At 45.0% G+C, this 22878-nt stretch overlaps 2 protein-coding genes across 3 annotated transcripts; one reads left to right on the top strand and one right to left on the bottom strand.

Annotated features, from left to right (window-relative positions):
- Positions 1–120: 120 nt before the first annotated feature.
- Positions 121–6101, top strand: OAZ3 (ornithine decarboxylase antizyme 3). Its single transcript, XM_047084526.1, is given in 7 exon segments — positions 121–533; positions 2698–2810; positions 3089–3149; positions 3151–3225; positions 4328–4503; positions 5012–5097; positions 5843–6101. Coding segments are annotated over 7 exon segments (687 nt in total). The 5' UTR covers positions 121–500; the 3' UTR covers positions 5986–6101.
- TDRKH (tudor and KH domain containing) lies at positions 5996–22251 on the bottom strand. 2 transcript variants are annotated; one of them, XM_047084521.1, is made up of 14 exons: positions 22170–22251; positions 15600–15748; positions 14559–14665; positions 13078–13267; positions 12221–12360; positions 11789–12113; positions 10573–10733; positions 10218–10390; positions 9934–9998; positions 9523–9674; positions 8973–9074; positions 8637–8733; positions 8379–8459; positions 5996–8200 (listed from the first exon to the last, which is right to left on the bottom strand). In XM_047084521.1, the coding sequence occupies exons 2-13, from the start codon at positions 15721–15723 to the stop codon at positions 8407–8409; spliced, it is 1689 nt and encodes a 562-aa protein (XP_046940477.1). In that variant the 5' UTR covers positions 15724–15748; positions 22170–22251; the 3' UTR covers positions 5996–8200; positions 8379–8406. The 2 variants fall into 2 exon arrangements, with proteins under 2 accessions (XP_046940477.1, XP_046940478.1); XM_047084522.1 differs by lacking the exon at positions 22170–22251 and having other exon boundaries at positions 15600–20041.
- Positions 22252–22878: the final 627 nt, after the last annotated feature.

The following is a 22878-nucleotide window of genomic DNA, read 5'->3' as shown; positions in this document are numbered from 1 at the left end:
GGTCCGTGAGTTCGAGCCCCGCGTCGGGCTCTGGGCTGATGGCTCAGAGCCTGGAGCCTGTCTCCAATTCTGTGTCTCCCTCTCTGTCTGCCCCTCCCCCGTTCATGCTCTGTCTCTCTCTGTCCCAAAAATAAATAAACGTTGAAAAAAAAAATTAAAAAAAAAAAAAATAAAATGGGGGCTTCGGTTTAGCTGCAGCAGCTCTGAGGGTTCCAGCTCTGGCATTCTGTGATAACCGGATGCTGAGGGAAGAGGGACGCTGCTTTCCCTTTTGCTTACTGCAGATCTGCCTAAAAGTGGGGGAGGGATGGGATCCTCTGGAAAACTATGGCAGCCCCGGGAGGAGGCTAACCCTTAATCTTTACACCTGCGGTATTTAAGCTCGTGTTTAAAGCAGAATTCAAAATCACAAGGGAGATGAGCCACAGAAAAAGGAAACTGTGGTAGAGTCTGGACCGTTCGAGAGTCTCAAGCCCTCGAGAGAAGACCATCTAGATGGGATGAGCAGGGTCTGTTTTGGCAGCGGAGATTGTGTAAGGGCGCTCTCAGCATCGTGTTGTTTTACTTGTTTGACCGGTAAACGTTGTCCCTCCTCCTAATTGCGCTTTCCTCGCTTAGCTTCCAAGACACCAGTTTTGTTTTTGTTTTCTTCCTACTTCACCAGTTTTCACAGTCTCCTTGCCTGGTTTCTCCTTTTCTCCGAATTTCTTAGGGTGCCGCCTAGGACAGTCTTTGGATCTTTACTCTTCTCAGTATACACCCCCGCTTTGATCTCCTTCAGTCTTGATGACTTCCAAAGTTCTCCATCCTAGACTTCTCCTAACTTCACCCAACTCGAATAGCCTGCTGCTTACTCCTCTTCTTGTGTGTCTAGTGGACACTTCAAAGTTAATATGCTCCAAACTAAACCCGTCTCTAGAGCCTGCTTCAAACTGTCTCACCTTGCAACCTTACCCATCTCAGTTGATGGAAACTTCTTTCAGTTCTTGGACTCAACTTCTTTCTCTCATGCTCCAGGAAATCCTGTGGGTTCTATCTTTAAACGATTTCCAGAATCCAACCACTTTGCACCACCTTCAGTGCTTCAGCCTGGAATAAGACACCATCTTTCTCCTGGATCACTGTAGTAGTTAGTCTCTTGGCAAATCTCCTTTAATGCTCCCCAGTTTATTTACAACACAACAGTCAGGATCTTTTAAAAAACATAGATAATATCATATCACTCCTCTACTCAAAACTTCACAGTGACTTCCCTCACACTGTAGTCTACAAGGCTTTCCCAAATCTGGCCCATTAGCTCTCTGACCTCACCTCCTGCTTTCCTCAGAACTTACACTGCAGCCTCCCTGCTGTTTCTTGAAAACACCGGGCACTCTCTTCAGGGCTTTTACATCCACTGTTGCGTAGGCATGGAATCCTCTTATCCCCAGATGCTGGCTTGGCTGACTCCCTCACTTCCTTTAAGTCTTCGATTAAATGCCATCTTTTCAATGAGGCCTACTTGGATCACTGTATTTGTTTCCCCAGCCTGCCCCACCCCCTTCACCTCCTGACCTTCCTTTATCCTGCTCTTTTCTCCATAGCAGTTCTCATTGAACATCCTAAGTTTTCTTACAATGTTTACTGTTTTCTTTTGTCTTCTCACTGTTAGAAGCTAAGTTCCATTAGGCAGGGATCTTCGTTTATTGGTGGATCTCGGCACCTAGAATTCTGCCTGGCTTTCAGTAGGCCTTCAATAAATATTTGTTGAACGAAATGAGTGAATGAATATGCAGAGGTCTCAAACTGGTGGCCCCAGAATCAAATTTTGCTCACAATGTTGATTTTTTTAATCAACAGCTTTTATTTTTTAATAACCACTCCTTTTAAAAATTTGGAGGAATTTAGCACAAAAATCTATCTTTCCATTTTATGTTGAAAAATCATATCATCTGGAAGCACTGAGTCTGCATTTCTGCAACTGGATGAAACTGAGTTGTCAGCTTATTTTAGACAGTATATGAGCTTTCCATTTTGCTACAGCCCCACCCAGCAGCTCCATTAATTTCCATTAGCTGTCTTGGCTCCTAAAGGCATTTATAGTTTGCAATTTCTACCCTCCAGGGCAATGAGAAAGTTCAACAATGTGTAGCACCCCTGGATTATTAAAGGTAGGGATGACAATAAAAATATTGAATTGATAGGAACTGAGAACCAATGAATCAAGTCAGGCATTGGATCAGGGCTTTGGAAACCTACAGTGTCAGACACCAACCATTTAGTTGCTGAAGTGGGATGTGTGTGGTGTGTGTTACATGAGTGTGCGCACATGCACGCATGCCGCTGGAATAAGGGGCCAGGTTGAGGGCACTCAACAAGTGTTCAGGCAGGGCTATTCGCCAATCAGTACAGAAGCTAAAGTACTGGTACAATTAAAAAAAAAAAATCACTGGTACAGCCATGAAGTACATACTAGGTAAGTAGGAGGCTTAGTTAAGGGGGTTGGGTGGGGTGGAGGAGCAGCAGAGTGGAGTCTTGAAGTGACATAGGGCTGACCCTTTGCCCATGTCATAGTGCCCACCGGGTCACAATGACACCAGACTGCCTGAACCCCTGCCACTCATCTCTGAACCTCACTTTGCCGCAGGGAGGCACTGAACTGAGAAACTGCCTTGTAACAGGTTGCGCCCTTCTATCTTCTCTCTTTCTTATATCAAGAGGGGAAAAACACGGAACTACCTCTACCCGATCTGGTCACCATACGCCTATTACCTTTACTGTTACAAATACCGGATCACCCTCCGGGAGAAGATGCTGCCTTGTTATAAAAGGTACTTGTTTTCCTCTCTACTTGTAGTTGTTTACGTAAACTGTCAGGAAAAATAAGAGAATTTGAAGGAAGTGGCAAGAGATAATAATAGCAAAATAGGATGGAAGGCTGGCATGGAACTTAAAATTTTCCCACCTGGCTGGCCTGGGAGAATGGAAGCAGATAGGCTCATCCACAAAAGATAGTGCCAGAGCCTGGTCCTATGTACCTGGAAGTTATGAACCCCTCCCCTTCTCAGATGCAGAGGTAAACTAATTTGGGCCCCCTTTTCCTAACCAGCATCATATATAAGGAACGGGAGGACTTGACACTCCGGCCCCGTTACTGCCTTCAGTGCTCCTGAGTCCCCAGCAGGCCTCCAGGGGGTCAGAAGCACCGAGCAGGGTGACCACGACCAGCTTAAAGAATTATACTCGGTAAGTGGACTGCACACTGATGCTGTCCGGGGGCGGCCCCTGGCTTGCTGTAATGACACCTTAGGGAGAAGGGGCATAATTAGCTAACTGGAGAACAAATTTTAAAGTTTTTTTTTTTAACGTTTATTTATTTTTGAGACAGGGAGAGACAGAGCATGAACAGGGGAGGGTCAGAGAGAGGGAGACACAGAATCTGAAACAGGCTCCAGGCTCTGAGCTGGCAGCACAGAGCCCGACGCGGGGCTCGAACTCACAGACCACAAGATCATGACCCGAGCCGAAGTCGGCCGCTTAACCGACTGAGCCACCCAGGCGCCTCTGGAGAACAAATTTTAGATCTCGAGGCTCATGCAGAACAGCTACTTGCTTTGGAAACAAGGATTCTGGCCCAGAGATATTAAGTCAAGATCACAGAGCTGGTGGTGAGAAGCAGGATGGGGAAAGAGGAGGTTGGAACAAAGAGCAGAACGGATTAAGAGTTCTGGGACGGAAACTTGTTTAGATGCCAAGAGGGGACTAGAACCTAGAACTCCTCGACTTGGCCCTGTACCATACTACAATAACATGCCTGTGGGTGACCTCTGCATTTTAACTGAGAAATCCGAGAATTCAGAGAAAACCCCCATGATGTAAAAAAAGTGGAAGAACACGGTCAGTGAGTCCGTAAACAGATGACATGGCATTGTTTAAAGAATAAGCTCCCTAGGTGTGCCTGGCTGGCTCAGTTGGTGGAACATGCGACTCTTGATCTCGGGATTGTGAGTTCGAGCCCCATGTTGGGTGTGATTAAAAATCTTAAAAACAAAACAAAAACAAAAACAAAGCTCTGTGATGTAAATATGTTTCTGAAGTGTTGGTGCACCCCTCGGGTGAGGTTAGCAGGCAGTGATATTGCAACTGCATTGACTGCTTTCCAGATTGGTATCAAGGAAAACTCCACAATAGAGAATTAGGTCCTAGGACTAAGGGACAGAGTGAGGATTTGGCTCCAATTCGGTCAGCCCCAAATTTGCTTCCTCAGACACAGCCAAATTGGCCTGAGATCTGACCTGAGGACTAGATGAGAACAGGAGGCTATGTTACTCTTTTGTTTCCTTTCCAGGCTGGGAACCTGACGGTGCTGGCTACTGACCCCCTGCTTCACCAGGATCCAGTACAGTTAGACTTCCACTTCCGCTGCACCCCCCAAACCTCTACCCATTGGCACGGCCTTCTCTGTGATCATCGACTCTTCCTGGATATCCCATATCAGGTCTTGGATCAAGGCAACTGGGAAAGGTGACTGAGCCCTGATAGGAAAGTGGGGTGGGTGAGCGGGGAAGAGGCAGGAGGGTCCCTTCTTTCATCATGTCATAATCAGGTGGTGGGCGTGCTAACCCATGAGGGTGGATTCAGGAGCTAGATACTTTCACACCACCGAACTGGCATGCAGGCAAGCCCGTGAGCTGAGCCACGATCTGGGCTTCAAGGGAGAAGAGCCCCCAGGGAGATTGATGGACCCCGATTCAGAAACACAGAAGTGAGGATCAACAACAGGATGTGTCTTCGGACTGTCTTTCTAGAGTGGCTCCTTCTCCCCAGGCCCCTCTAGGATATGGAGGTCAGTCCTGTTGTAATCCCTGTTGGGCTTCGAAGAAACATTTACCAACACCAGCTTATCAACTTTCATTTCCTGGCTTGGGTCAGGAAAAAATTGAGCCATGAGGTTTCTTCTACTCAAGTAGGTGTTTGGATTTTGAATTCACTAAATATTTCATCAACTAGGATTCCTCTTTCTGGCCCCTAGTTTGACTGCCACACTGGAGTATGTGGAAGAGAAGACCAACGTGGACTTGGTGTTTGTAAGCTTCCAAAATAACCGGAATGACAGAGGTAGGGATTGGCAGTCCTTCCTGGCCCCTGGTGCTGAAGTAGCTGACAGCAACTTTTCCTTTGTAGGAGACCCTCTTCCCTGACTTTTTAAAAAAGATCACACTCATGCACATTTCAGGGATTTAACCACCATCATCCCCACCCCCGTTCCAAGGAAATGAAGGCAACTAGCACTCTGTTCTCAGATTGCACTTGGATTATGAGGAAAGCCTCGAAGGTAGATTTCAGAAGCCAGACCGAGGAAGCACTGGTGACATTAACAGAACTATTCAAGGCATGTAGCTGGTAGGACAGAAAGGACCTCAAATGTATTAAGCACCTACAGTGTGAAAGTGTTGGGTATAGGGCCAGGAAGATAGGAATGGGTTTATCCGGATGCTTGGAGCACACATTCCAGAAACTACGACCTCCTCCCTCCTCCTCCCCCGCTTCTGTGGGACAGAAGATGGTCAAGAGCTTAGTACACCATCATTGTTAGGCATTTCATGATCATCTTATTTAATCAAATTCTGAGGAAGATCACCATCTTATAAATGGAAAAACTAAAGCTCCAAAAGGGTAACTTGTACAGTGTCACAAAGCTTAGCAAGCCTTAGAGCCAGGGGTGGAATGTAGGTTTGTTAGTCCAAAGCAGATCACCCTAATGCTTGCACTACATGGCTTCCCTTCAGCCACTCCCTAAAGAAGCCAAATCCAGGGAAAGTTGTATAGAGCCTCAAAAAATGTTCTAATTTTTTTTTCACAGGTGCCCTGCTACGGGCCTTCAGCTACATGGGCTTTGAGGTGGTCAGACCAGATCACCCTGTCCTCCCTCCCTGGGACAATGTCATCTTTATGGTGTATCCCCTTGAAAGGGAACTTGGCCACCTGCCTAGTGAGCCTCCCTGAACATGCCTATTCCTGTTGAGGGGCTGGGAGCCTTGACCAGTGGGAACCAAGATGTGATTCAGGACACCTTTCATCCTAGAAATAAAGGGTAGTGCAATCCTCAAGTGTTCACTATTTCTGGGGGTGTGGGGGAAGGCAGGGTTGGCTGTAGTGGAACATTAGCCTTACAGAACTGAATTCACTATAGAATAAACGTTTAATGATGGAAAAGTCAGAAAGGGAAGAGAGCCAAGGATTTTAGGTTCCTTTGCTTTCCCCTCTACTCCAAAATCCATTTACTTATTCTAACCAGTAACTGTGTACTTGCCAAGAGCAAAAGCCAGGGACTAGGGAATTCAGAAAGACAAGCCTTGTTGGGAGTTTTTCCTTCACATATTTCAGATTGGATTAGAGGCAAGTATGAATTCCTTCTCTTTGGATGTGGAGAAAATCCAAGAAGGTAGCTGGACCCCACAGCTTTGGCTCAAGGGGAAGATTTCAAAAGACAAAATAAGAAATATGGAATAGAAGAGGGTGTTCCAGACAAGGACAGGGTGTGTTGGAGCCCATCCAACTGGGACATGAACTGATGAGACATAAAAGCCACATAAATGGAACAGACTTGTACTCACGGGAAGAAGCCAGGGCTAAGAATGAGGCACTGCTTGTTTTCCTCAGCAAGAAGTCCTACCAATGAATTACATCAGGGCCTCCTTTAAGAGTGAAGGCCAAGGGGCCGAGGAGCCTGGTGACTGACTAGTGGGCCTCGTGACCCTGTTGTGGAGCAGTTGCCAACCCCAGGGCTGAGCCTGCTTCGGGGGGGAGGGGGGGACCACGGTAGTTCACTGCAGCCAAGGTCCGAAACCTTGTCAAATCAATGGCAGCCCTCCAAGGATTCTTCCAAGATCCCACAAACTCATCAGAGATGCTCCTTCACTGGAGCCTTTCTCTAACACATGGTACTGTTTTCTGAGAAAATAAATTTTGAAAATTTTGGCTATGGGAAAACCCATGCGGTATATGGGTAGGCCTAATTACTAGATTAAAAAAACAAAACCCTGCATAAAGCATCCTTATGTGCTAGTTTTAAGTTTTGTAGTTCATCTTACAGATCCTTAAAAAGCCCTCCCTGTTCATCGGCCATTACCCCACCACTCGCATTACTACACACTTACACTTGCTGCCAAGTCCCTTTCACAGCTCTCACTGGCTGAATGCTACTGGCCACGATGCAGGGGTGCGTGAAGACATGGCCTCCCGGAAGGCTTACAGTAAGGTCATAGTGGAGACCTACCAGAACCCAGGCCTCTTCCAAATACCTAGTTTGGGTGGGGTCCTTATTCACAAAGGTTTGGTTCTTAGTGAATGTTTAATTCTGAAATACCTTTAGGGAAAGGATAGGATCTGTGCATGGGATGGACACTCGCTTCAAAGACGGGCCCTCCACGTAAGGTATGTGACAAATTCCAGGACCCATAGTCCTGCTTCTACCTTGATTCAACCAACATTTAGTTTTAGATCTTTCTTGAGAACTTTATTCATCAAAGAATCCCCCAAATGATTTAAACGGCTATGGAAGTTCTCTTTCACTTCATGGAGGTGTGTGTGTGTATACATATAGATACTACACTAGCACTTTAGAGTATTTCCTGAAATGCCCTCTCTTTGTCTAACTTGTATTTTAACCAAAGTTAACAGGGAAATAGCTGGAGCACTGTTTCAAAAAACCTACCTCCAATAACATTTCAGCAGTTGAGGCTGGGAGGCAGTGTTCTCTTCCCATTTCCTGAGGCTTTTTAATATAATCATGCTGATTTGTGCCTGTGCCTCCCAACTCAACTGCGGTCTTTGAGCTAACCACTCAAAAACCTCCTTTAATTAACAGAGTCACCTGAGGAGGTGAGTCAGAAGTCTGCAGAATCATCACTTCCACTGACCAAAACCTGGCTGCTTTCCAGCCTCAAAAAGGACACAGCCTTGCAGAAGCATACAATAATCGCCTGGCAGAGAGCAGCGGACCAGAGGCTGAGCAGCCTGGAAGCAAACTCGAAGAAGATGGGGTCGGGCAGGTGGAGAAGGGACATGTACTTGTCCTCTTCTCCACCCCACACTCTTTGTGGTAGTCCAACAGAAGGAGAGCATGCATTTGGTCCACAGCAAGCCAGATCATGTAGGTAATGGAGGAAGGACTGCATAGATCCCTTTATCATAGGCTCCTCTCTCCAGGCACCAAATCCTGCCAAGACACAAACACACAGACACAAAAGTCTGAATAGGCTCAACCTGAGAACGAGTGAAACTGCAGGAAAGCAGCTGTAGTCATGCTAAGATGGGCTAGGGAAGGGAGGACAGAGCAAGCCCCAGCTGTCCCCTGGTTACTTTCCTGTTGCTAGACAGAGGAGAGGTGCACTCACATGGCACAGCAGACGGCGTCAGCTGACTTCACAGTAAGTAGTCCTCTTCAAGATTATCATCACCAGACACAGAGGCAGCTTCTGCTTAGCAGAAAGGGGAGGAAGTTAGGCATGGCCACTGAGACTCAGGGAATACGGACTTCTTGGTGCCCCGTGGCTGCTTTTTAAGAGCTAAGTCTTAACATTGTCCCTAGTTTGGAGACCCACTGAAAACCAGTAATTCCCAAAGATGCTCTGGGGAGGAAATGCGGTTTGTACCTGACAAGCTGAGACAGGACAGGGTATTTGCTATTTCTCCAGGGCTCTTCCTGGTCTCAGCGAGCATGTTGCCGAGAGAGACCTCTGTTTCTGTGGCCTGCAGGGATGAAGACAAGAGAAGAAGACTGTAGTGGCTGGTGGGAAAGGAGAGGCCGCCCTCTCATTTTGTCCTCAGGCTCTGGTTAAGGCAGTGGAGTCAGATAGCTGAGAAGAACAAGGATGCCCCCTTAGGAAAGGCATCCTTAGCACAGAGTCCATAGCACGTCACGTGTGACCAGAAGCCCTCCCGTCTCCCAGGGCAGACTCGCCCCAGGGAAGCACATTACATGTACTCACCACATCGTGCAACATGTCTGGGATGGCTCTGTTTTCTTCCATGTCTTCAGGAAGTTCAACTGCATATCCTTTACGAACTAATTCTAACCCAATATCAAGTTTCTGAGAAGAAAAATGCAAAGGGAATGATGTTCTCTGTAGAGAGGGGCATATCTGAGGAACCAGGACAGCAGGGTTAGGAGTGATACTTTAAAGACATTCCTTCAGGGGTGCCTGGGTGGCTCAGTCGGTTGAGCGTCCGACTTCAGCTCAGGTCATGATCTTGTAGCTTGTGAGTTCAAGCCCCGTGTCGGGCTCTGTGCTGACAGCTCAGAGCCTGGAGCCTCTTCAGATTCTGTGTCTTTCTCTCTCTCTGCCCCTCCCCCGCTCACACTGTCTCTCAAAAATAAACAAACATTAAAAAAAAATTAAAGACATTCCTTCAGTAAGCAGGATCTTAGGAGGCAGGAATAATAGCAAATATCAGATAAGGGCTTCTGGGAAAGAAAAAATGAATGAAGATATAAATATACTGACGAGACGGTGAGCAATGAATAGACCCCAGTCATACCTTCCCATTGCTAGTATCATATAAGTAAATCTTGGGCCAAGTTGAGATCCCAGTCTGGACATAGCTGGAGATCTTAGCCACCAGGGGCTTCCAGTCAGCACAGTGAGTGAGTCTGTCAAACTCATCCAAAGCTTCCTCTTCCCACTGTTCACCTGGCAAAAGATTGCAGGGAGAACCTAAGAAGGAGTCCCTACTGATGGGATGAGATTATACCCACCTATTTCTACTCCAAAAGACACCTATGTCTGCCTGCCAGGCGTGTTCCTAGTTATTGCTTTCTACTGCTGGGAGGGAAAAGACAACTGAGTGCCCAGAACTCAAAAAGCCTGGGAATGTGAGAAATCCTGCCAAGTGCTATAAGGAAGTTATTTTATTTGGAGGCAAGGTCAATAGGTATTGTGACCAATTTACCTGAGGGGGCGATCCGTGCCAGACTACATTCTATTGCTTGAAATGGAAGACTTAGGAAGTCACTCCTAAAGGAAAGAAACAAATTAGAATCCCAGTGCCAGAAGGGCCTCTTACAGTCTGTGTTTCTAGACATCACCAATGAACCCAAGGGAGAAGATAATCATCTGCTCTCTGTCAGCAGGCTCTCTTCCCAACCCCCCCAGTGATGAGTGCCAAGAGCACACCACCTGCGATGGCCAGGGCTGAGTTAACAGCTGGGACTCCACCCCGGCCTCCACACTGACCTGAGTGCCCGGAGGTCCTTCAGTGGGCAATCGCCATTATCTCCAAAGTCAACGAAGTACAGGTCCAGGTTCCCATTCTCCAAAGTGCCAAGGACCCGAGCTCGGTACCAGGAGCCATTTGTAGGTAGAGGTGCTGCTACAATGTCTCCCACATGCACAATCAAGTCTTCAGGCTGCACATGAGGAGGGGGATCAGGATTGGGAGAGTTAGGATGGGCAGGCTAAAAAACAGATAAGCAGTAAATACGAGGAGGAGAAAGAACAAGTAGTTGTTCCCTAGGAAAAAAAGAGAACATATCACAATAAAAAAGGCCCCCTTTTCATCAAACCCAACCCTGTCCCTACAGTAACTCACTAGACTGTTCTCATAGTGCTGGGTCATCTCACTGACAAGCTTATCCAGCTGCAGACTGCGGGAGCCAATGATCTGGATCCAGAAGTGGTTAGGGTGTTCAGAGGCAGACACGTAGACTTCCAGGAACTCATCGGCATGGAAACTGAAGTCCGGACTAGGGACTAAACACAGGGATAAGCAAGTTAAGCTACAGAATCCTCACCATCTAACCTGGTGACCATATTAAAACTATGGTTGAAATGGGGAGACTGGAGGTGCCTGGGTGGCTCAGTGGGTTGAGTATCCCATTCTTCTTTTCAGCTCAGGTCATGATCCCAGGGTTGTGGGATTGAGCCCTGCATCAGGCTCCACATACAGCACGGGGCCTACTTAGGATTCTCTCTCCCTCTCTCTCTCTCTCTCTCTCTGCCCCTCTCCCCTGCTTGTGCTCTAAATTAAAAAAAAAAAAAAAAAGGCAGACTGCATCAGAAGCGAGAGTTACAAAAATAACCAAGTGGCTATCACCATTTAAAAAATGGCTGGAGGGACAACTGAATGATTCATATAAGAACATCCTGAAGAAAGGTGCTAAGCTGAGTGGTGTACCGTTCTATGTAACTGAGTAATAAGTTTACACTTCTAGTCATCTGCCATGTATTCAAATCAGACATCAATTATAACTGCAACATGGACCAAAGGAAAGATGTGGGCCTGTTCCAGATCCTACTCTATCACTGACTCATTGTGTGACCCCCAAACAAGTCTATGAACCTCTTAGGGGGCCTGGTCTTCCCCGTCCATCCCCAAACCTATGCACAGAAGAGAATGCTCACAATCTTTTCATCCTCCTTGAATGGTGATGATTTTTAAAAGCAGTAATGAGATAAGCCAAAAAAAAAAAATCAGGCTGAGTATTTTACTTGTTTAATAAATCTGTTTAGAAATGAATACCATGTAAATTCAATTACTTGATATATTACTCAGACTAGTTTCCTGTGAACTAGTATATTTCACTAGTATATTATCATTCTCCATCACTAGTCTGGTTTGTGTTCCGAAAATTATTCATGGTTAATAGTAACCCAAGTAAAATATCACCACACAAAAGGACTTCTGTGAAGAGGCTCATAAGTGCAGTCAAGAAAACAGAAATTATTTTTACTGCTTCCTTTTTTGGGTTGTCTAAGCCAGTATTTCTACCTTTCATATGGTAAATGGGTTCCCATTTGTTACATACTTTCAAACATGGACATCTCTGGACTGGTCTGGGCTCCAGATTTCTGAAAGCTGTCCCCATTAGGTTTCTCCCAAGCACCTTCTGGCCCTTCGACAGCCATGTCACTGCTTCCTTTTCGGGGAGGAACTCTCAGTGGTGTAGCCGGCTCCGGCCCGGCACCAGTATCAGTGCTCTTCCACAAAGCTGGCTCTCCAGCTCCACCAGACTCTATCGCTTCCTCTCTTCTTACACTGATTGGCTGCTTGCGTGGGACTCTGGTTTCTGCAGAATGAGCAATTCTCTTCCGAAGTTCTTCATCTTCTGAAACTTTCTCTAGTATCAAATGCTGTGGAAAATAAGAGAGGAGATCGATTTGGCCACATATTTTGACCCAGGGTGGAGTAAAGGATTCTTCTCATTCTTAGACACAATTCAAGTCTATTAACTACTTGCCTTGGCTGCTGCCACTTCCTTCTGTGTTCCTGAGATTTTTATAAGCCTTGATAGTAGTAGCGTCCCCTCTGATTCTTTGTCACAAGTAATTTTGGCTCCAGAGGCTTTACAGATAGAACGAATTGTCTCGCCACCCCTCCCTGCATTGAAAAACACATAAAAACCTGTCCTTCCCTCTTGGCCAGCTTTAACCACTAGAAAAATCACTATTTTGTATATACTAGGAGAGGAGAGTCTGTTCTTATTTTCAAAGTGAACAGAATGTAAGATACTGACTAGAAAGCAGGAACTATTGCAATCCTTACTATATGAAGGGGAACAGGGACAATCTTCTCTTTCTGCTTTACTTAAACTCTAAACATTTAGTGTACTTCACGTCATTCCCATTTTTTGGCCACTCAGCACACTTTATATCTGCACTTTATTAGAAGATATCCTACACAGTGTGAGAGGCACTGAGGCAAGAATGGACAATTCTCTGCCTCTAGGAGAAGCATAAGGACTGCTCTAGGGGAAGGCATAGCAGGTGCTCTCTGGAAGAGCACGGTCTTGAAAGATCTGGGATAAATATGAGCAGGCTTAGCTCTCCTTTAAAAATCTATTGTGAGGTAAATACATTTACCTGAGCCCTTCTGGAGCCTATTTGTAAAGTTCAGACCATATAGCTTCTTGGGGTAATGGGGTTTGGGTTTACCACTGCTTCTGTAAAAATGTACAGCTCTGGTCTCAATGTTCCTGTCTCCCCACGCTCTCTCAGGAAGGTGATGGGGAAGAAGGCCAGGAAAAACCCTTGGGAAGGTATGAAAGGAAGGCAAAGGTGAAAGAAAAAGGAACCAGCAGAAGCTGTCCAGTGGTACCTATGATCCTGCCCACGGATCTCTGTGGAACAGAAAGCTGCTCAGACACAGGGGTATTCTCTGTCAGGATCTGATGGATGGCTGCTTTGGCCTTGCACACCTGCACAGGAAACCCACTGATAAGCAGCACCCGTTCATCGCCTACATCCTCTGTGTCCACATCAATCCGAGCACCTGTCTGTTTCCGCAGCTGCAGAGAAAAGGATACGTGGCAGTCCGCTCTGGAATAGCTCCCATTTGGGTCAGCTAGGTATACTTTCAACTTAACCCTGGAAGTAGATGGAACTGGACAGTTATCAGTTAAATCAAGATGCTATAAGCTGTCCTCAACTATCTGTACTGATGAAAGGCGATTAGTGACAAAGGTAACCCCAAATAATAGTTCATTCAAAACAGTTTCTCTTTATATTTTTAAAAAAATTTTTAGATGCTTATTTATTTTTGAGAGAGCGTGCACGAGTGCAAACGGGAGAGGAGCAGAGAGAGAGAGAGAGACACAGAATCTGAAGCAGGCTCCAGGCTCTGAGCTGTCAAGCACAGAGTCCGATGCAGGGCTTGAACTCACCAAACTGCAAGATCATGACCTGAGGCAAAGTCAGAAGCTTGACCAACTAAGCTTCTAACTAACTAACTAACTAACTAACTAACCAACCAACCAACCAGGCGCCACTCTCTTTGTATTTAGAACCCTCTTTCCCTCTCATTTTATTTGGATCAGAGAATCCAATATTTTGTTTTCTTAACAAACTGAATAGATAATAAGAAAAATTAGGCCAATTCAATATTTACTATCAATTAATGAGAGCTAATTAATTCCACAGTAGAAAAGAATGGTTCAGACTGCACCAAGTTTAGAATCACACAATCAAAAATTCCCATTTCAGGGCATCTGGGTTGCTCAGTCAGTTGAGTGTCCGATTTCAGCTTAGGTCATGATCTCATGGTCAGGCTCTGTGCTGACAGCTCGGAACCTGGAGCCTGCTTCAGATTCTGTGTCTCTCTCTCTCTCTCTGCCCCTCTCCTGCTCGCACTCTCTCTCAAAAATAAATAAACATTAAAAAAAAAATTCAAGAGCACCTGGGTAGCTCAGTTAAGTGTCTTGACTTCAGCTCAGATCATGCTCTCCCATTTTGTGAGTTCGAGCCCCACAGCAGGCTCTCTGCTGTCAGTGCAGAGCCCACTTAGGATCTGCTGTTCCCCTCTCTGCTGCTCCCCTGCTCACGCGTGCATGCTCACTCTCTCTGCCTCTCTAAAATAAACATTTAAAAAAAAATCCCCATTTCAAGCTAAGTCATGCATACTCTGGGGAGAAGTACTCTTCTTTAGAAGGAAAAGAGCATGGTTAGCTAAATGTTCCTTTATTTTTTTCTTTTAAAGACCTACATAGTGCAGGTGGCTTTTGTGGGATGGGGGCGAGGAGGGAAGAAGTTATTAAGCAGAATCAATCCCTGGGAAAGCCAATTGCTTGCTTACACACTTACCTGTTTAATATTGGCTCCTTGCCGGCCAATGATGAGCTTTACGGCCTCCTGGGGAACTCGCATCTCTATTTCGATGTCGTCCTCCCCAACAAATGTCAACCGTTCTTCTGCATAGATCATGGCTCATCAGATCAGACTCAGATAGCATCCAAGTACCCCAGCCCTCCCCTGAAACTAGGTGTCAAAGAGACTGATCCACAAGACAAAGGATCTCAACCATAATGACAAAGAAAAGTAGCACCTGAGTAGGAATTAGAGGGTCCCAGAAGATAGGCATTGTTTCTGGGATACTGTTTCAGATGCTAAAATGGGAGAAGCATTTGGCTCTGCAAGAAAGGGGTGCTGGATTTTGGGTAAGCTGTGTCTCCCAAGATAGGACTCCTGGAGAAGAACAAAGACTAAATTGCCCAATGAATACACTGGGCTCAGAACTTCTGCTTGTACCTAAATCCTTTCTCTAGGTTCAGCCTGTGTGGAAGCTGGACCCCATGGTTAGCTTTCTAACAACTAAATGCAAAAAGCATATAAAAAAGATAAAGAGTATATGGGGCGCCTGGGAGGCTCAGTTGGTTAAATGTCTGACTTCGACTCAGGTCATGATCTTACGGTTCGTGGGTTCAAGCCCCATGTTGGGCTCTGAGCTGACAGCTCAGAGCCTGGAGCCTGCTTCAGATTCTGTCTCTCGCTCTCTGCTCCTCCCCCGCTTGGGGGCACATGCTCTCTCTCTCAAAAATAAACATTAAAAAAAAAAAAACTATTGTAAAAAAAGAGATTATACTCTTTACTATCTATAGATACTAAAAAAGAAAAAGAACCCATTGCAGTGCTGCTGTTGCTGAAGGGAACAGAGAATAGAATTAGGAGTTCTTCATTCCACAGACTAGCTTCACATTAAGAACACAGAAAAGAAGACCCCCTCACAGAAAGCCAATTACATCCCAATAGACATACCCAGTCCAACAAGGAAAATTTTCATTTCAATTTAACAAGGCCAGAGCACAGCCTGAACATTTCCATATTTACAGCCGGGGGTCCACATACCTCTGCTCTCCCTGTACCTGCGGTATAGGATATAGGCAACTGTTGCACTGGCTGGGATCCCGAGGCCCAGCGCTATTTTCTGAATAGTGGACAAACTTGTCCAAGAAGTTCGTTCAGTGGACATTTTCTGCTGTATTCTGACTTACATCCTGAAATAAGCAAATGAGGGAAAAGAAGCAATTTCATCCCAACCTTTACGACTGGCAGAGAAGCATGGGAACATATGACAATATTATTGAAAAGAATACTACAATATTATTGAAAAGAATACTGCCTACCTTCCCATATCAAGAGCTTGAGCAGTATCAAAATCTTTTTTTCCAAAAATCTATTTCATGTAAAAAGGTCTCGGTATTTTTTAAAAGTTGCTAAGGGACATACACAACAGAGGCATACTTCATTCCTTCCCCCCTCCTAGGGAGAACTATACGTTGATCACAACTTTATAGGACAAAGGAATAAAAAAATTATTATATGAATCAAACATTACAAAAATACACCTTTAAATTTCACATCAGACTGCTTCAAATTCCTTATCTGTGCTCTTCCATGTCTCTAGGCCTTTCCAGAAGCTGTTGTCTCTGTAAGGAATAGCTTTCTAGGCCTTTCAGGCTCTCCTCCCTTCGACTTCTAGACTCCGCTGCTTCCACTTCATTTTCTTTTATCTACACTCCTGATTTCTAGTCATTCCTCAGCGAACACTGGAAGGAGGTCTGCCCTACTCCTTTACCAAAACAACAACCTCCCAGGTAGCCAACAGAGATGGCACGTATAAGCCCTACCTAATCTCCCCTATGTGCCCTTCTTCTCTTGGCTTCTCCTTCTCTTGCCCTGGAGGTGCCTTTGTGGTTTTGGTCTTGTTTTCCTGTGGCCTCTATCCACTGCTACTGTCACTCTGCTGTCTTTGGGCAATTTCATCCACACCTGCAGCCTCAACTACTACCTATATGCTAGTAACTCCAACAACACAGCACCTGATTCAGAAGCTCATTGAATCTCATTCAGACCACTGCAACAGCCTTCTTGCTTAGTCTGACTCTGTACCTTCATTTTGCTGCCTAGCTAATCTTAACATCTTCACTATATTTCCTTATTCTCTAGTCTTTCTCACCCTCCCAGGCAATTCATACGGTCTCTTCTCAAGCCTCTAGTGCCTCCTTCTCCATCCTCACTCTCAAATCATGTTCTCTTCACTTCCTACTCCACTGAGAAAGTAGAGCATTCAGAGAAAACATTAGCCAAGTTCCACCACATTTACCCATCTACTTCTATCTATGCCCAAATCCCTACCTTCTCTCCTGTAACCATGGATGAACCATTTCTGTTCTGGGCACTGAAGTCTCTCATAAAAGCGTCGCTCTCCTTCCTTCTCATACATTGTTAAGGTTTTCCTCTCTACTGGATCTTTCCATCAGCAAACATACCACTGTTTCTAGTTTCTTTAAAACTCTTGATTCTACTTATTCCTCCAAATACTTCTCATTTCTTCCCTTCCTTTTACAGGAAAACTCACAAGTGCCAATACTTCTGTGCTCAATTTCTCTTCTTGAACCCACTCCCGCTGCTCTTGCCAAGGTCACCAGTGACATCACATTGCTAAGGTCTTCACTCTACCTGCCCTTGCCCCCACATCTGGCACAGCTGGGGATCCCCCTGCTCGGAGACCCTTTCTTCACTTGGCTTCCATGACAGCACTCTCCTGGTTTTTCTTTCTCCTTTCTGGCTGCTCTACTGGTCAGTTTCCTTCTCCTTCTTGTAACCTCTAAATACTGCAGTGCCCCAGGGCTCTGTCCTTTGCCCTCTCCTCTCCTCACTTCCTTGGTGATCTTGCCAAATTTCATTCACAGCTTGGCTTTAAATCCCATCTATGCTGAGAACTCCCAAATTCATAGATCCAATTAGGACCATTCTCCTGAACTCCAGGTTTGTATACGTAAATGTCTGGGAGACAACATCTCCACTGGATGTCTAATAGGCATCTCAAACTCAAACTCAACAGGTGCAACACTTGTCTGTAGTCTTGGCTGACTCAGTAAATGGCAACTCCATTCTTTTGCTCAGGTTACCCTCAAATAGCACCTCCAGGCTATCAGCAAATCCTATTCGTTCTACCTTCAAATTATCCAGAATCTGACATTTTACTACTCCACTGCTATGACCACCATTTGCTTTAAACATCACTATCTCTTGCCCAAATCGCAATCAATTATATCCCAGCATTTGCCATTGTCCAGTTTATTCTCAACAGCTGGAGTAAGTCAGATGTTGCTCTTCCACTGAAAACCTTCCAGTGGTTTTCAATCTCACTATGATTCTAAGCCAGAGTTATTATAATGACTTGTGAGGCCTTCGTTTTGATTGTATATCCACTGGAATGTAAATTCTATAGGGCAGGAATGTTTTCATTCTTCAGTGCCTAGCACACAGTAGCCAGTCAATAATCATTTGTTGAATGAATAAACTTCAACAACTGTTGCTTTCATGAAAAGTCATTAATGGCATGAAAGTTCTTTATCATCTGATCTCTGCCTACTACCTTCGCAGCCTTCTATTCTAACCCCACTGCTACTAGGGGAAAAGGACATGCTCTCCTGTATATCCTTACTCTGACCCATGTGTCACTTGTCTTCCTTATACTCCCTAGCCCATCTGATCTCCCTGGCAAAAACCCTACTCCTTCCTCAAGTCTCAGCTCTACTGGTACACTCCTTCTAAGGCCTGTAGGATTTCCCCTGGCTGGCTTAGGGTTTCTTCTTAGTTCATGCTGCCCCGTAAATGGTACTTCCCTGATGGCACTTGTTCACACTGTATGCAACTGTGTACCTGTTATGCCTGTGTCTTCTAGACTAATGGATTCAGCAGTGCCATTCAACCACATTTATTAAGCACTTCTATGTGCTAAATGCTATTGTGGCACTAAGGATGACAAAGATGAAGAGATAAATGTACTGAGTAGCTACTATGCCACTAGGCCCTTTCCATACATTATTTTAATTGATCTTCATGCAATCCTATAAGGTAGGAAGGAGTATATATGCTTAGAGAGGTCACCTAATCTCTTAGCCAGAGTCTGGGGTATTATTTGGATATTAAGAACCTTACAAAGTAACTTTAGGAGCCCCTCCCCCTTTTCTTTCACATAAACTTTCAGCAGAACAGTACTTGGGTGTCTTTACTTTGGCAATTCAAAATTAACAAATACTTGTTTAACACTGAAAACACTGTAGCTGGTAAAAAACTAAAGACAGTGTCTATTTCCAGGTAGTACAATCTAGTATAATACAGCATGGCTTTTAACGAAACTTGCCTTAAAATGAGTGAGGAAATATAATTTATGCTATGATTTGCCTCCAGGTACAAAAATTCAACCCAAATGATTATAATATCCAAGAAAATAATGTGTGTGTGTGTGTTTTTTTTTTTACCTTAAAAAAACTAGTTGTATCGTAGGAAGGCTAAACACTCGTTAATAAAAGACCTACTTAGGAATAAAACTTTGGTTTTAAATGTGCTTTTCCTGAAAGCCTTTCAGGAAGAGTGAAGGAAAAGAGAAGTCTTTGCACAGAAATCTCCTTCCAAGGAGCAGATAAAAGTCATGTCAAGACCGCAGGTGGATTTCCTACTATTAAACAGAGGACCGAATTTTTGCATGTGGCCTCATAGAGCTTTACTGACCAGTAGAAATAAACAAAGTTCTTTAAACAACCACCAGAAGTTTGCCAGATCTGTTTTCAACCAACAGTTTTAAACAAATTTAATTCACTCTCTTGCCTACTCATGCCCTGAAGAGAAAAAACCTTGTATTACCTGGGTGAGTGACCCTTTTCGAGTGTCGTTATTCCAGGCAATTAATTATTTAGTAAGTAGGTCCAATATATATAGTGTATCACTTGGAGATTCAGTACAGACATGAGGGAATTTTTTTCTTCTTTAGTGGGTAGGAAGAATGGAGTTTAGTATGGGTTTGAGTTAGGAGATTCCTTTCCTAACTGAATTAAAAAAAAAAAATTTTTTTTTTTCCTAGGCTGTAAATAGACCCTTTCACTGCTCTCTATAAAAGTTTGGGTGGGATCATATTTGCATATACTAAAAGAAAGGAAACAAACTGTTTCACAAGGATTTTTGCTTACATTCTTGAGTTTTTGAACCTCAAACTATTTTCTTATATTACGAGATGGTTTATTCTGGGTATTTGGAAAAGATTCACCTTCTTTTATCTAGTGGTTACTGCATGCATTTTCTCATACAGTCTCTAAAGTGCAAAGCTTGTCTTCACTATTAATGTGCCTCACTGAAAGAGTGCTGGCTCCTTGTTATGGGCTGAACATGCTGGGGACACAAGCAGGAATAAGAATTCTTGCCCTGAAATAAAGTCTAGGAGGAAAGATAAACACCAAAACAACTAATTGCAGGCAATGCAAAGACAATATAAATCTTGGTTAATGGAGCAGCCTGGAGGAGCGAGAACTTAAAATGTTTCTTAGATGGCACAGAGTTGAAAACCACTTCATTAAAATACGAATTTATCTTCTGCATTCAAACCAATAAACACTGAGTATCCAACGTGTACTTGGCCCTGGGGATACAACAGTCCAGACAGACTTGGTAGCTCCTTCATGGGACTTCCTATTAGGCAGGGAAGGTTTTATCTTGACAAGCAGGAGTCTGTAGGTGTTGAAGGTTTTGGGAAACAAATCTAGGCCTGTGAACCAGAGCAGTAACTTAATCTCCACTGGAGTGCTGTCTGCCTTTTAACACCACTTTTCTGGCTATAATTCATGCCTAAAAAAAAAATCACAGAATTTTGGAATTGGAAGGACCAAAGAGATGATCTGATTCTACTAATAATGTTCCCACTGGGGAAACCAAGGCCCAGGGAAATAAAGAGATTTCCCTAAGGTTACACAGTCATTTCCATACAATGCGGTATGCAAAGTGGTTGGAAGACCAGTCACAATGGCACCTCTTTAAGGAGACTCAAACAAAACAAAACAAAAACCCCAACAGCATTTCCCCTCCAATTCAGAAACTATCAAGATCAAGGCAAAAATATATGATATTCCTCTGGCTCTGCAGCCAAACCCCCCTTAATCCCGAACTTCTGTGCTTGGGGTTTTATCACTATGGGCTTCCATAGTTCTCCAAACATCCCTTCATAACACATGCATTGCTTGCCAATTCTTGACTAATGACGGTCTATAGGAGAATGAATTGAAGGCAGCAACTGTGGGGGTAGGGAGACCAATTCACAGGCTAGTCCAGGTGTTAATGATGGAGACAGAGAGTAGTTTTGACAGGTAGAATACACAAGACCTAGCAACTGATTCAGGGAAAGGTTAGAGGGTGAGCCAGGGAGCTATCAGGTTTTTCATTTGAGCACCTGGTAAATGTAGTGTTTGAGAGAGAATGTTAATGATCTGGTGGTGGAAGGAATGTGCGTGATGGGAAGATGAACGTCCGCGACCAGGATAAATTTATTGCATGGCTTTTCTTTGAATCCAAAGCTAATTTCCACTTAACTCCTTTTCACATATTACAAATGAAGTTTGCGCTAATTGAGTTAGTGGTCTCAAAGAAGGAGTAGCTACTTGATTATGATTTTATTTATAATATACATATTTCATACGGTGTCTCTTTAAGTGGGAAATAACACGACACCAAAGGAGAGGTAACTGTATGTACTGAATGCCAGCTTATGTTTGATTTTAGGACTTCAAAAATGAACGTGAAAAGGAGGTTGGAACTGAGAACCATAGTTCCCAGGGGAAGCAGAGTGAAGAAGAGGAGACATGTGGCTCATTTCAAGGGAAGAAATTCAACTAAATAATGGTTTTCAGTAAATACTGATTTTGAAATTTGACATTTACATGAAACAGTTGCTAACTACCTGATATGCATAACTATGGCTTACTTTTACATTATCATTTCAAAAACATCGTTAGCAAATCACTGCAAGCTCCACGGGGGCGGGGGGGGTGGGGTGGGGAGATTTCTCATCCCCAGTATCTCCTGATAACCAGAACCTACAAAGTGGCTAAAACATGGGGATATGCTTGTGGAACTGAAACAGCTCAGTTTTTCCCATCCTTGCTACATTTATCTTTAACCAGTGAGTGGAGAAAAAAAAAAAAAAAAGCATCAACCGACTTCAAGCTGTGAAAAGAGTAAAAATGTAACTTTGACACGGGAGTCTTCAGCATTAGTAAGGAGGGAAACTGGAAAAACAAACAAAAACCCCAATTTACTATTTTCTGACAACTGGAAACAGTCATCCTATTAGAGAGAAAGAAAACACTGGAGAAAAATCAAAGGCAAACCGATAAACTGATGGCGGTTCTCAGTGTCAAAAAAGACCAAAAACACCAGTCGCGGAGTCCAAACTGGCCTGGGGGTTCGTGGTGGGGCCAGAGCACTTCCTTTGGATTCCGTTAGTAGCCCTGGCGTTCTGCTGACCACGCCCTCGGACGCCTCCCTTCGCTCGGCCCCACTTTCCCGCCTGCTTGTGGCACGGGCACCCGAGGCTCGGCCTCCCGCACTCCCCAAGCCTCCGCGCCGCGTCCCCGCCTTTACCGCTCCTCGACTCAGCCGTCGCGCGCTCCGCCTCGCACCTCACCCCAGCGGCCGTCACCTCCTCCCTCTTGCACCGCGACTCCAAGCCCCGCCTGCCCCGCTTCAGCCGCCTCTTCCCCACCCCCGCAGCCCGCCTGCACCAATCAACGCCCGGCTCACAGTCCGACCAATCGTCTGCCGAGCCGCAACCAATCCTTCAGCGGGCTGCCCCTGAGCGACGGGGCTGCTGCCTGCTCAGACCCAATTACCCGGATGGAATTCAAAGCCGGCCACCGCGTCAGCCAATAGGAGCCCGGGAAACCAGACGTTGTTAATTGAGATTGCACCTGCTGAGAATTAAACAGCCAATTAGAGGCTTCATGGAATCCTTCCAGGCTCCCTCTAGGCCAATTACCGAAGAAGCTTCCACCTCCCCTAACCTCGGAGAAAATCAGCGCTCCCGAAGCTGGGACCGAAGTGCGAGAGCGTGGAATCACTCATGTGTGTCATCGTTCGCAAAAAATTAGTGCCTTTGTGCAGAGCCAGTGTCACTCCACAGCCCAGTGACCATGGAGAAAGCAGCCTTATGATGGGCGATGCTCTGCCACTTGTTTCCTCTGCGATCTTTTGCCTTGATTGGTCCTATATCTACTGTGGCAGTGACTCAGGTGGTATGGGAAACATTTTGGGGGGAAAACCTAAAACAGGCGGCGTAGAGTTGGAGAGGTTG

Source organism: Lynx rufus, unplaced genomic scaffold, assembly GCF_022079265.1.
Source record: "Lynx rufus isolate CCGP_SWC_20201006 ecotype Redwood Valley unplaced genomic scaffold, mLynRuf1.p SCAF_2, whole genome shotgun sequence".
Classification (NCBI taxonomy): domain Eukaryota; kingdom Metazoa; phylum Chordata; class Mammalia; order Carnivora; family Felidae; genus Lynx; species Lynx rufus.
The sequence above is the reverse complement of the archived record's forward strand: the minus strand, read 5'-3'. Positions and strand labels throughout refer to the sequence as shown.

Bases quoted from the DNA above. Each gene is read 5' to 3' on its own strand.
- TDRKH (XM_047084521.1), bottom strand. From the start codon at position 15,723: ATGTCCACTGAACGAACTTCTTGGACAAGTTTGTCCACTATTCAGAAA. The intron at 10,391-10,572 runs GTGAGTTACTGT...CCTCATGTGCAG, and splicing joins AGCACTATGAGAACAGTCTA to CCTGAAGACTTGATTGTGCA. The intron at 8,734-8,972 runs GTGAGTACATGT...TCATCCCTGCAG, and splicing joins CAGACATGTTGCACGATGTG to GCCACAGAAACAGAGGTCTC.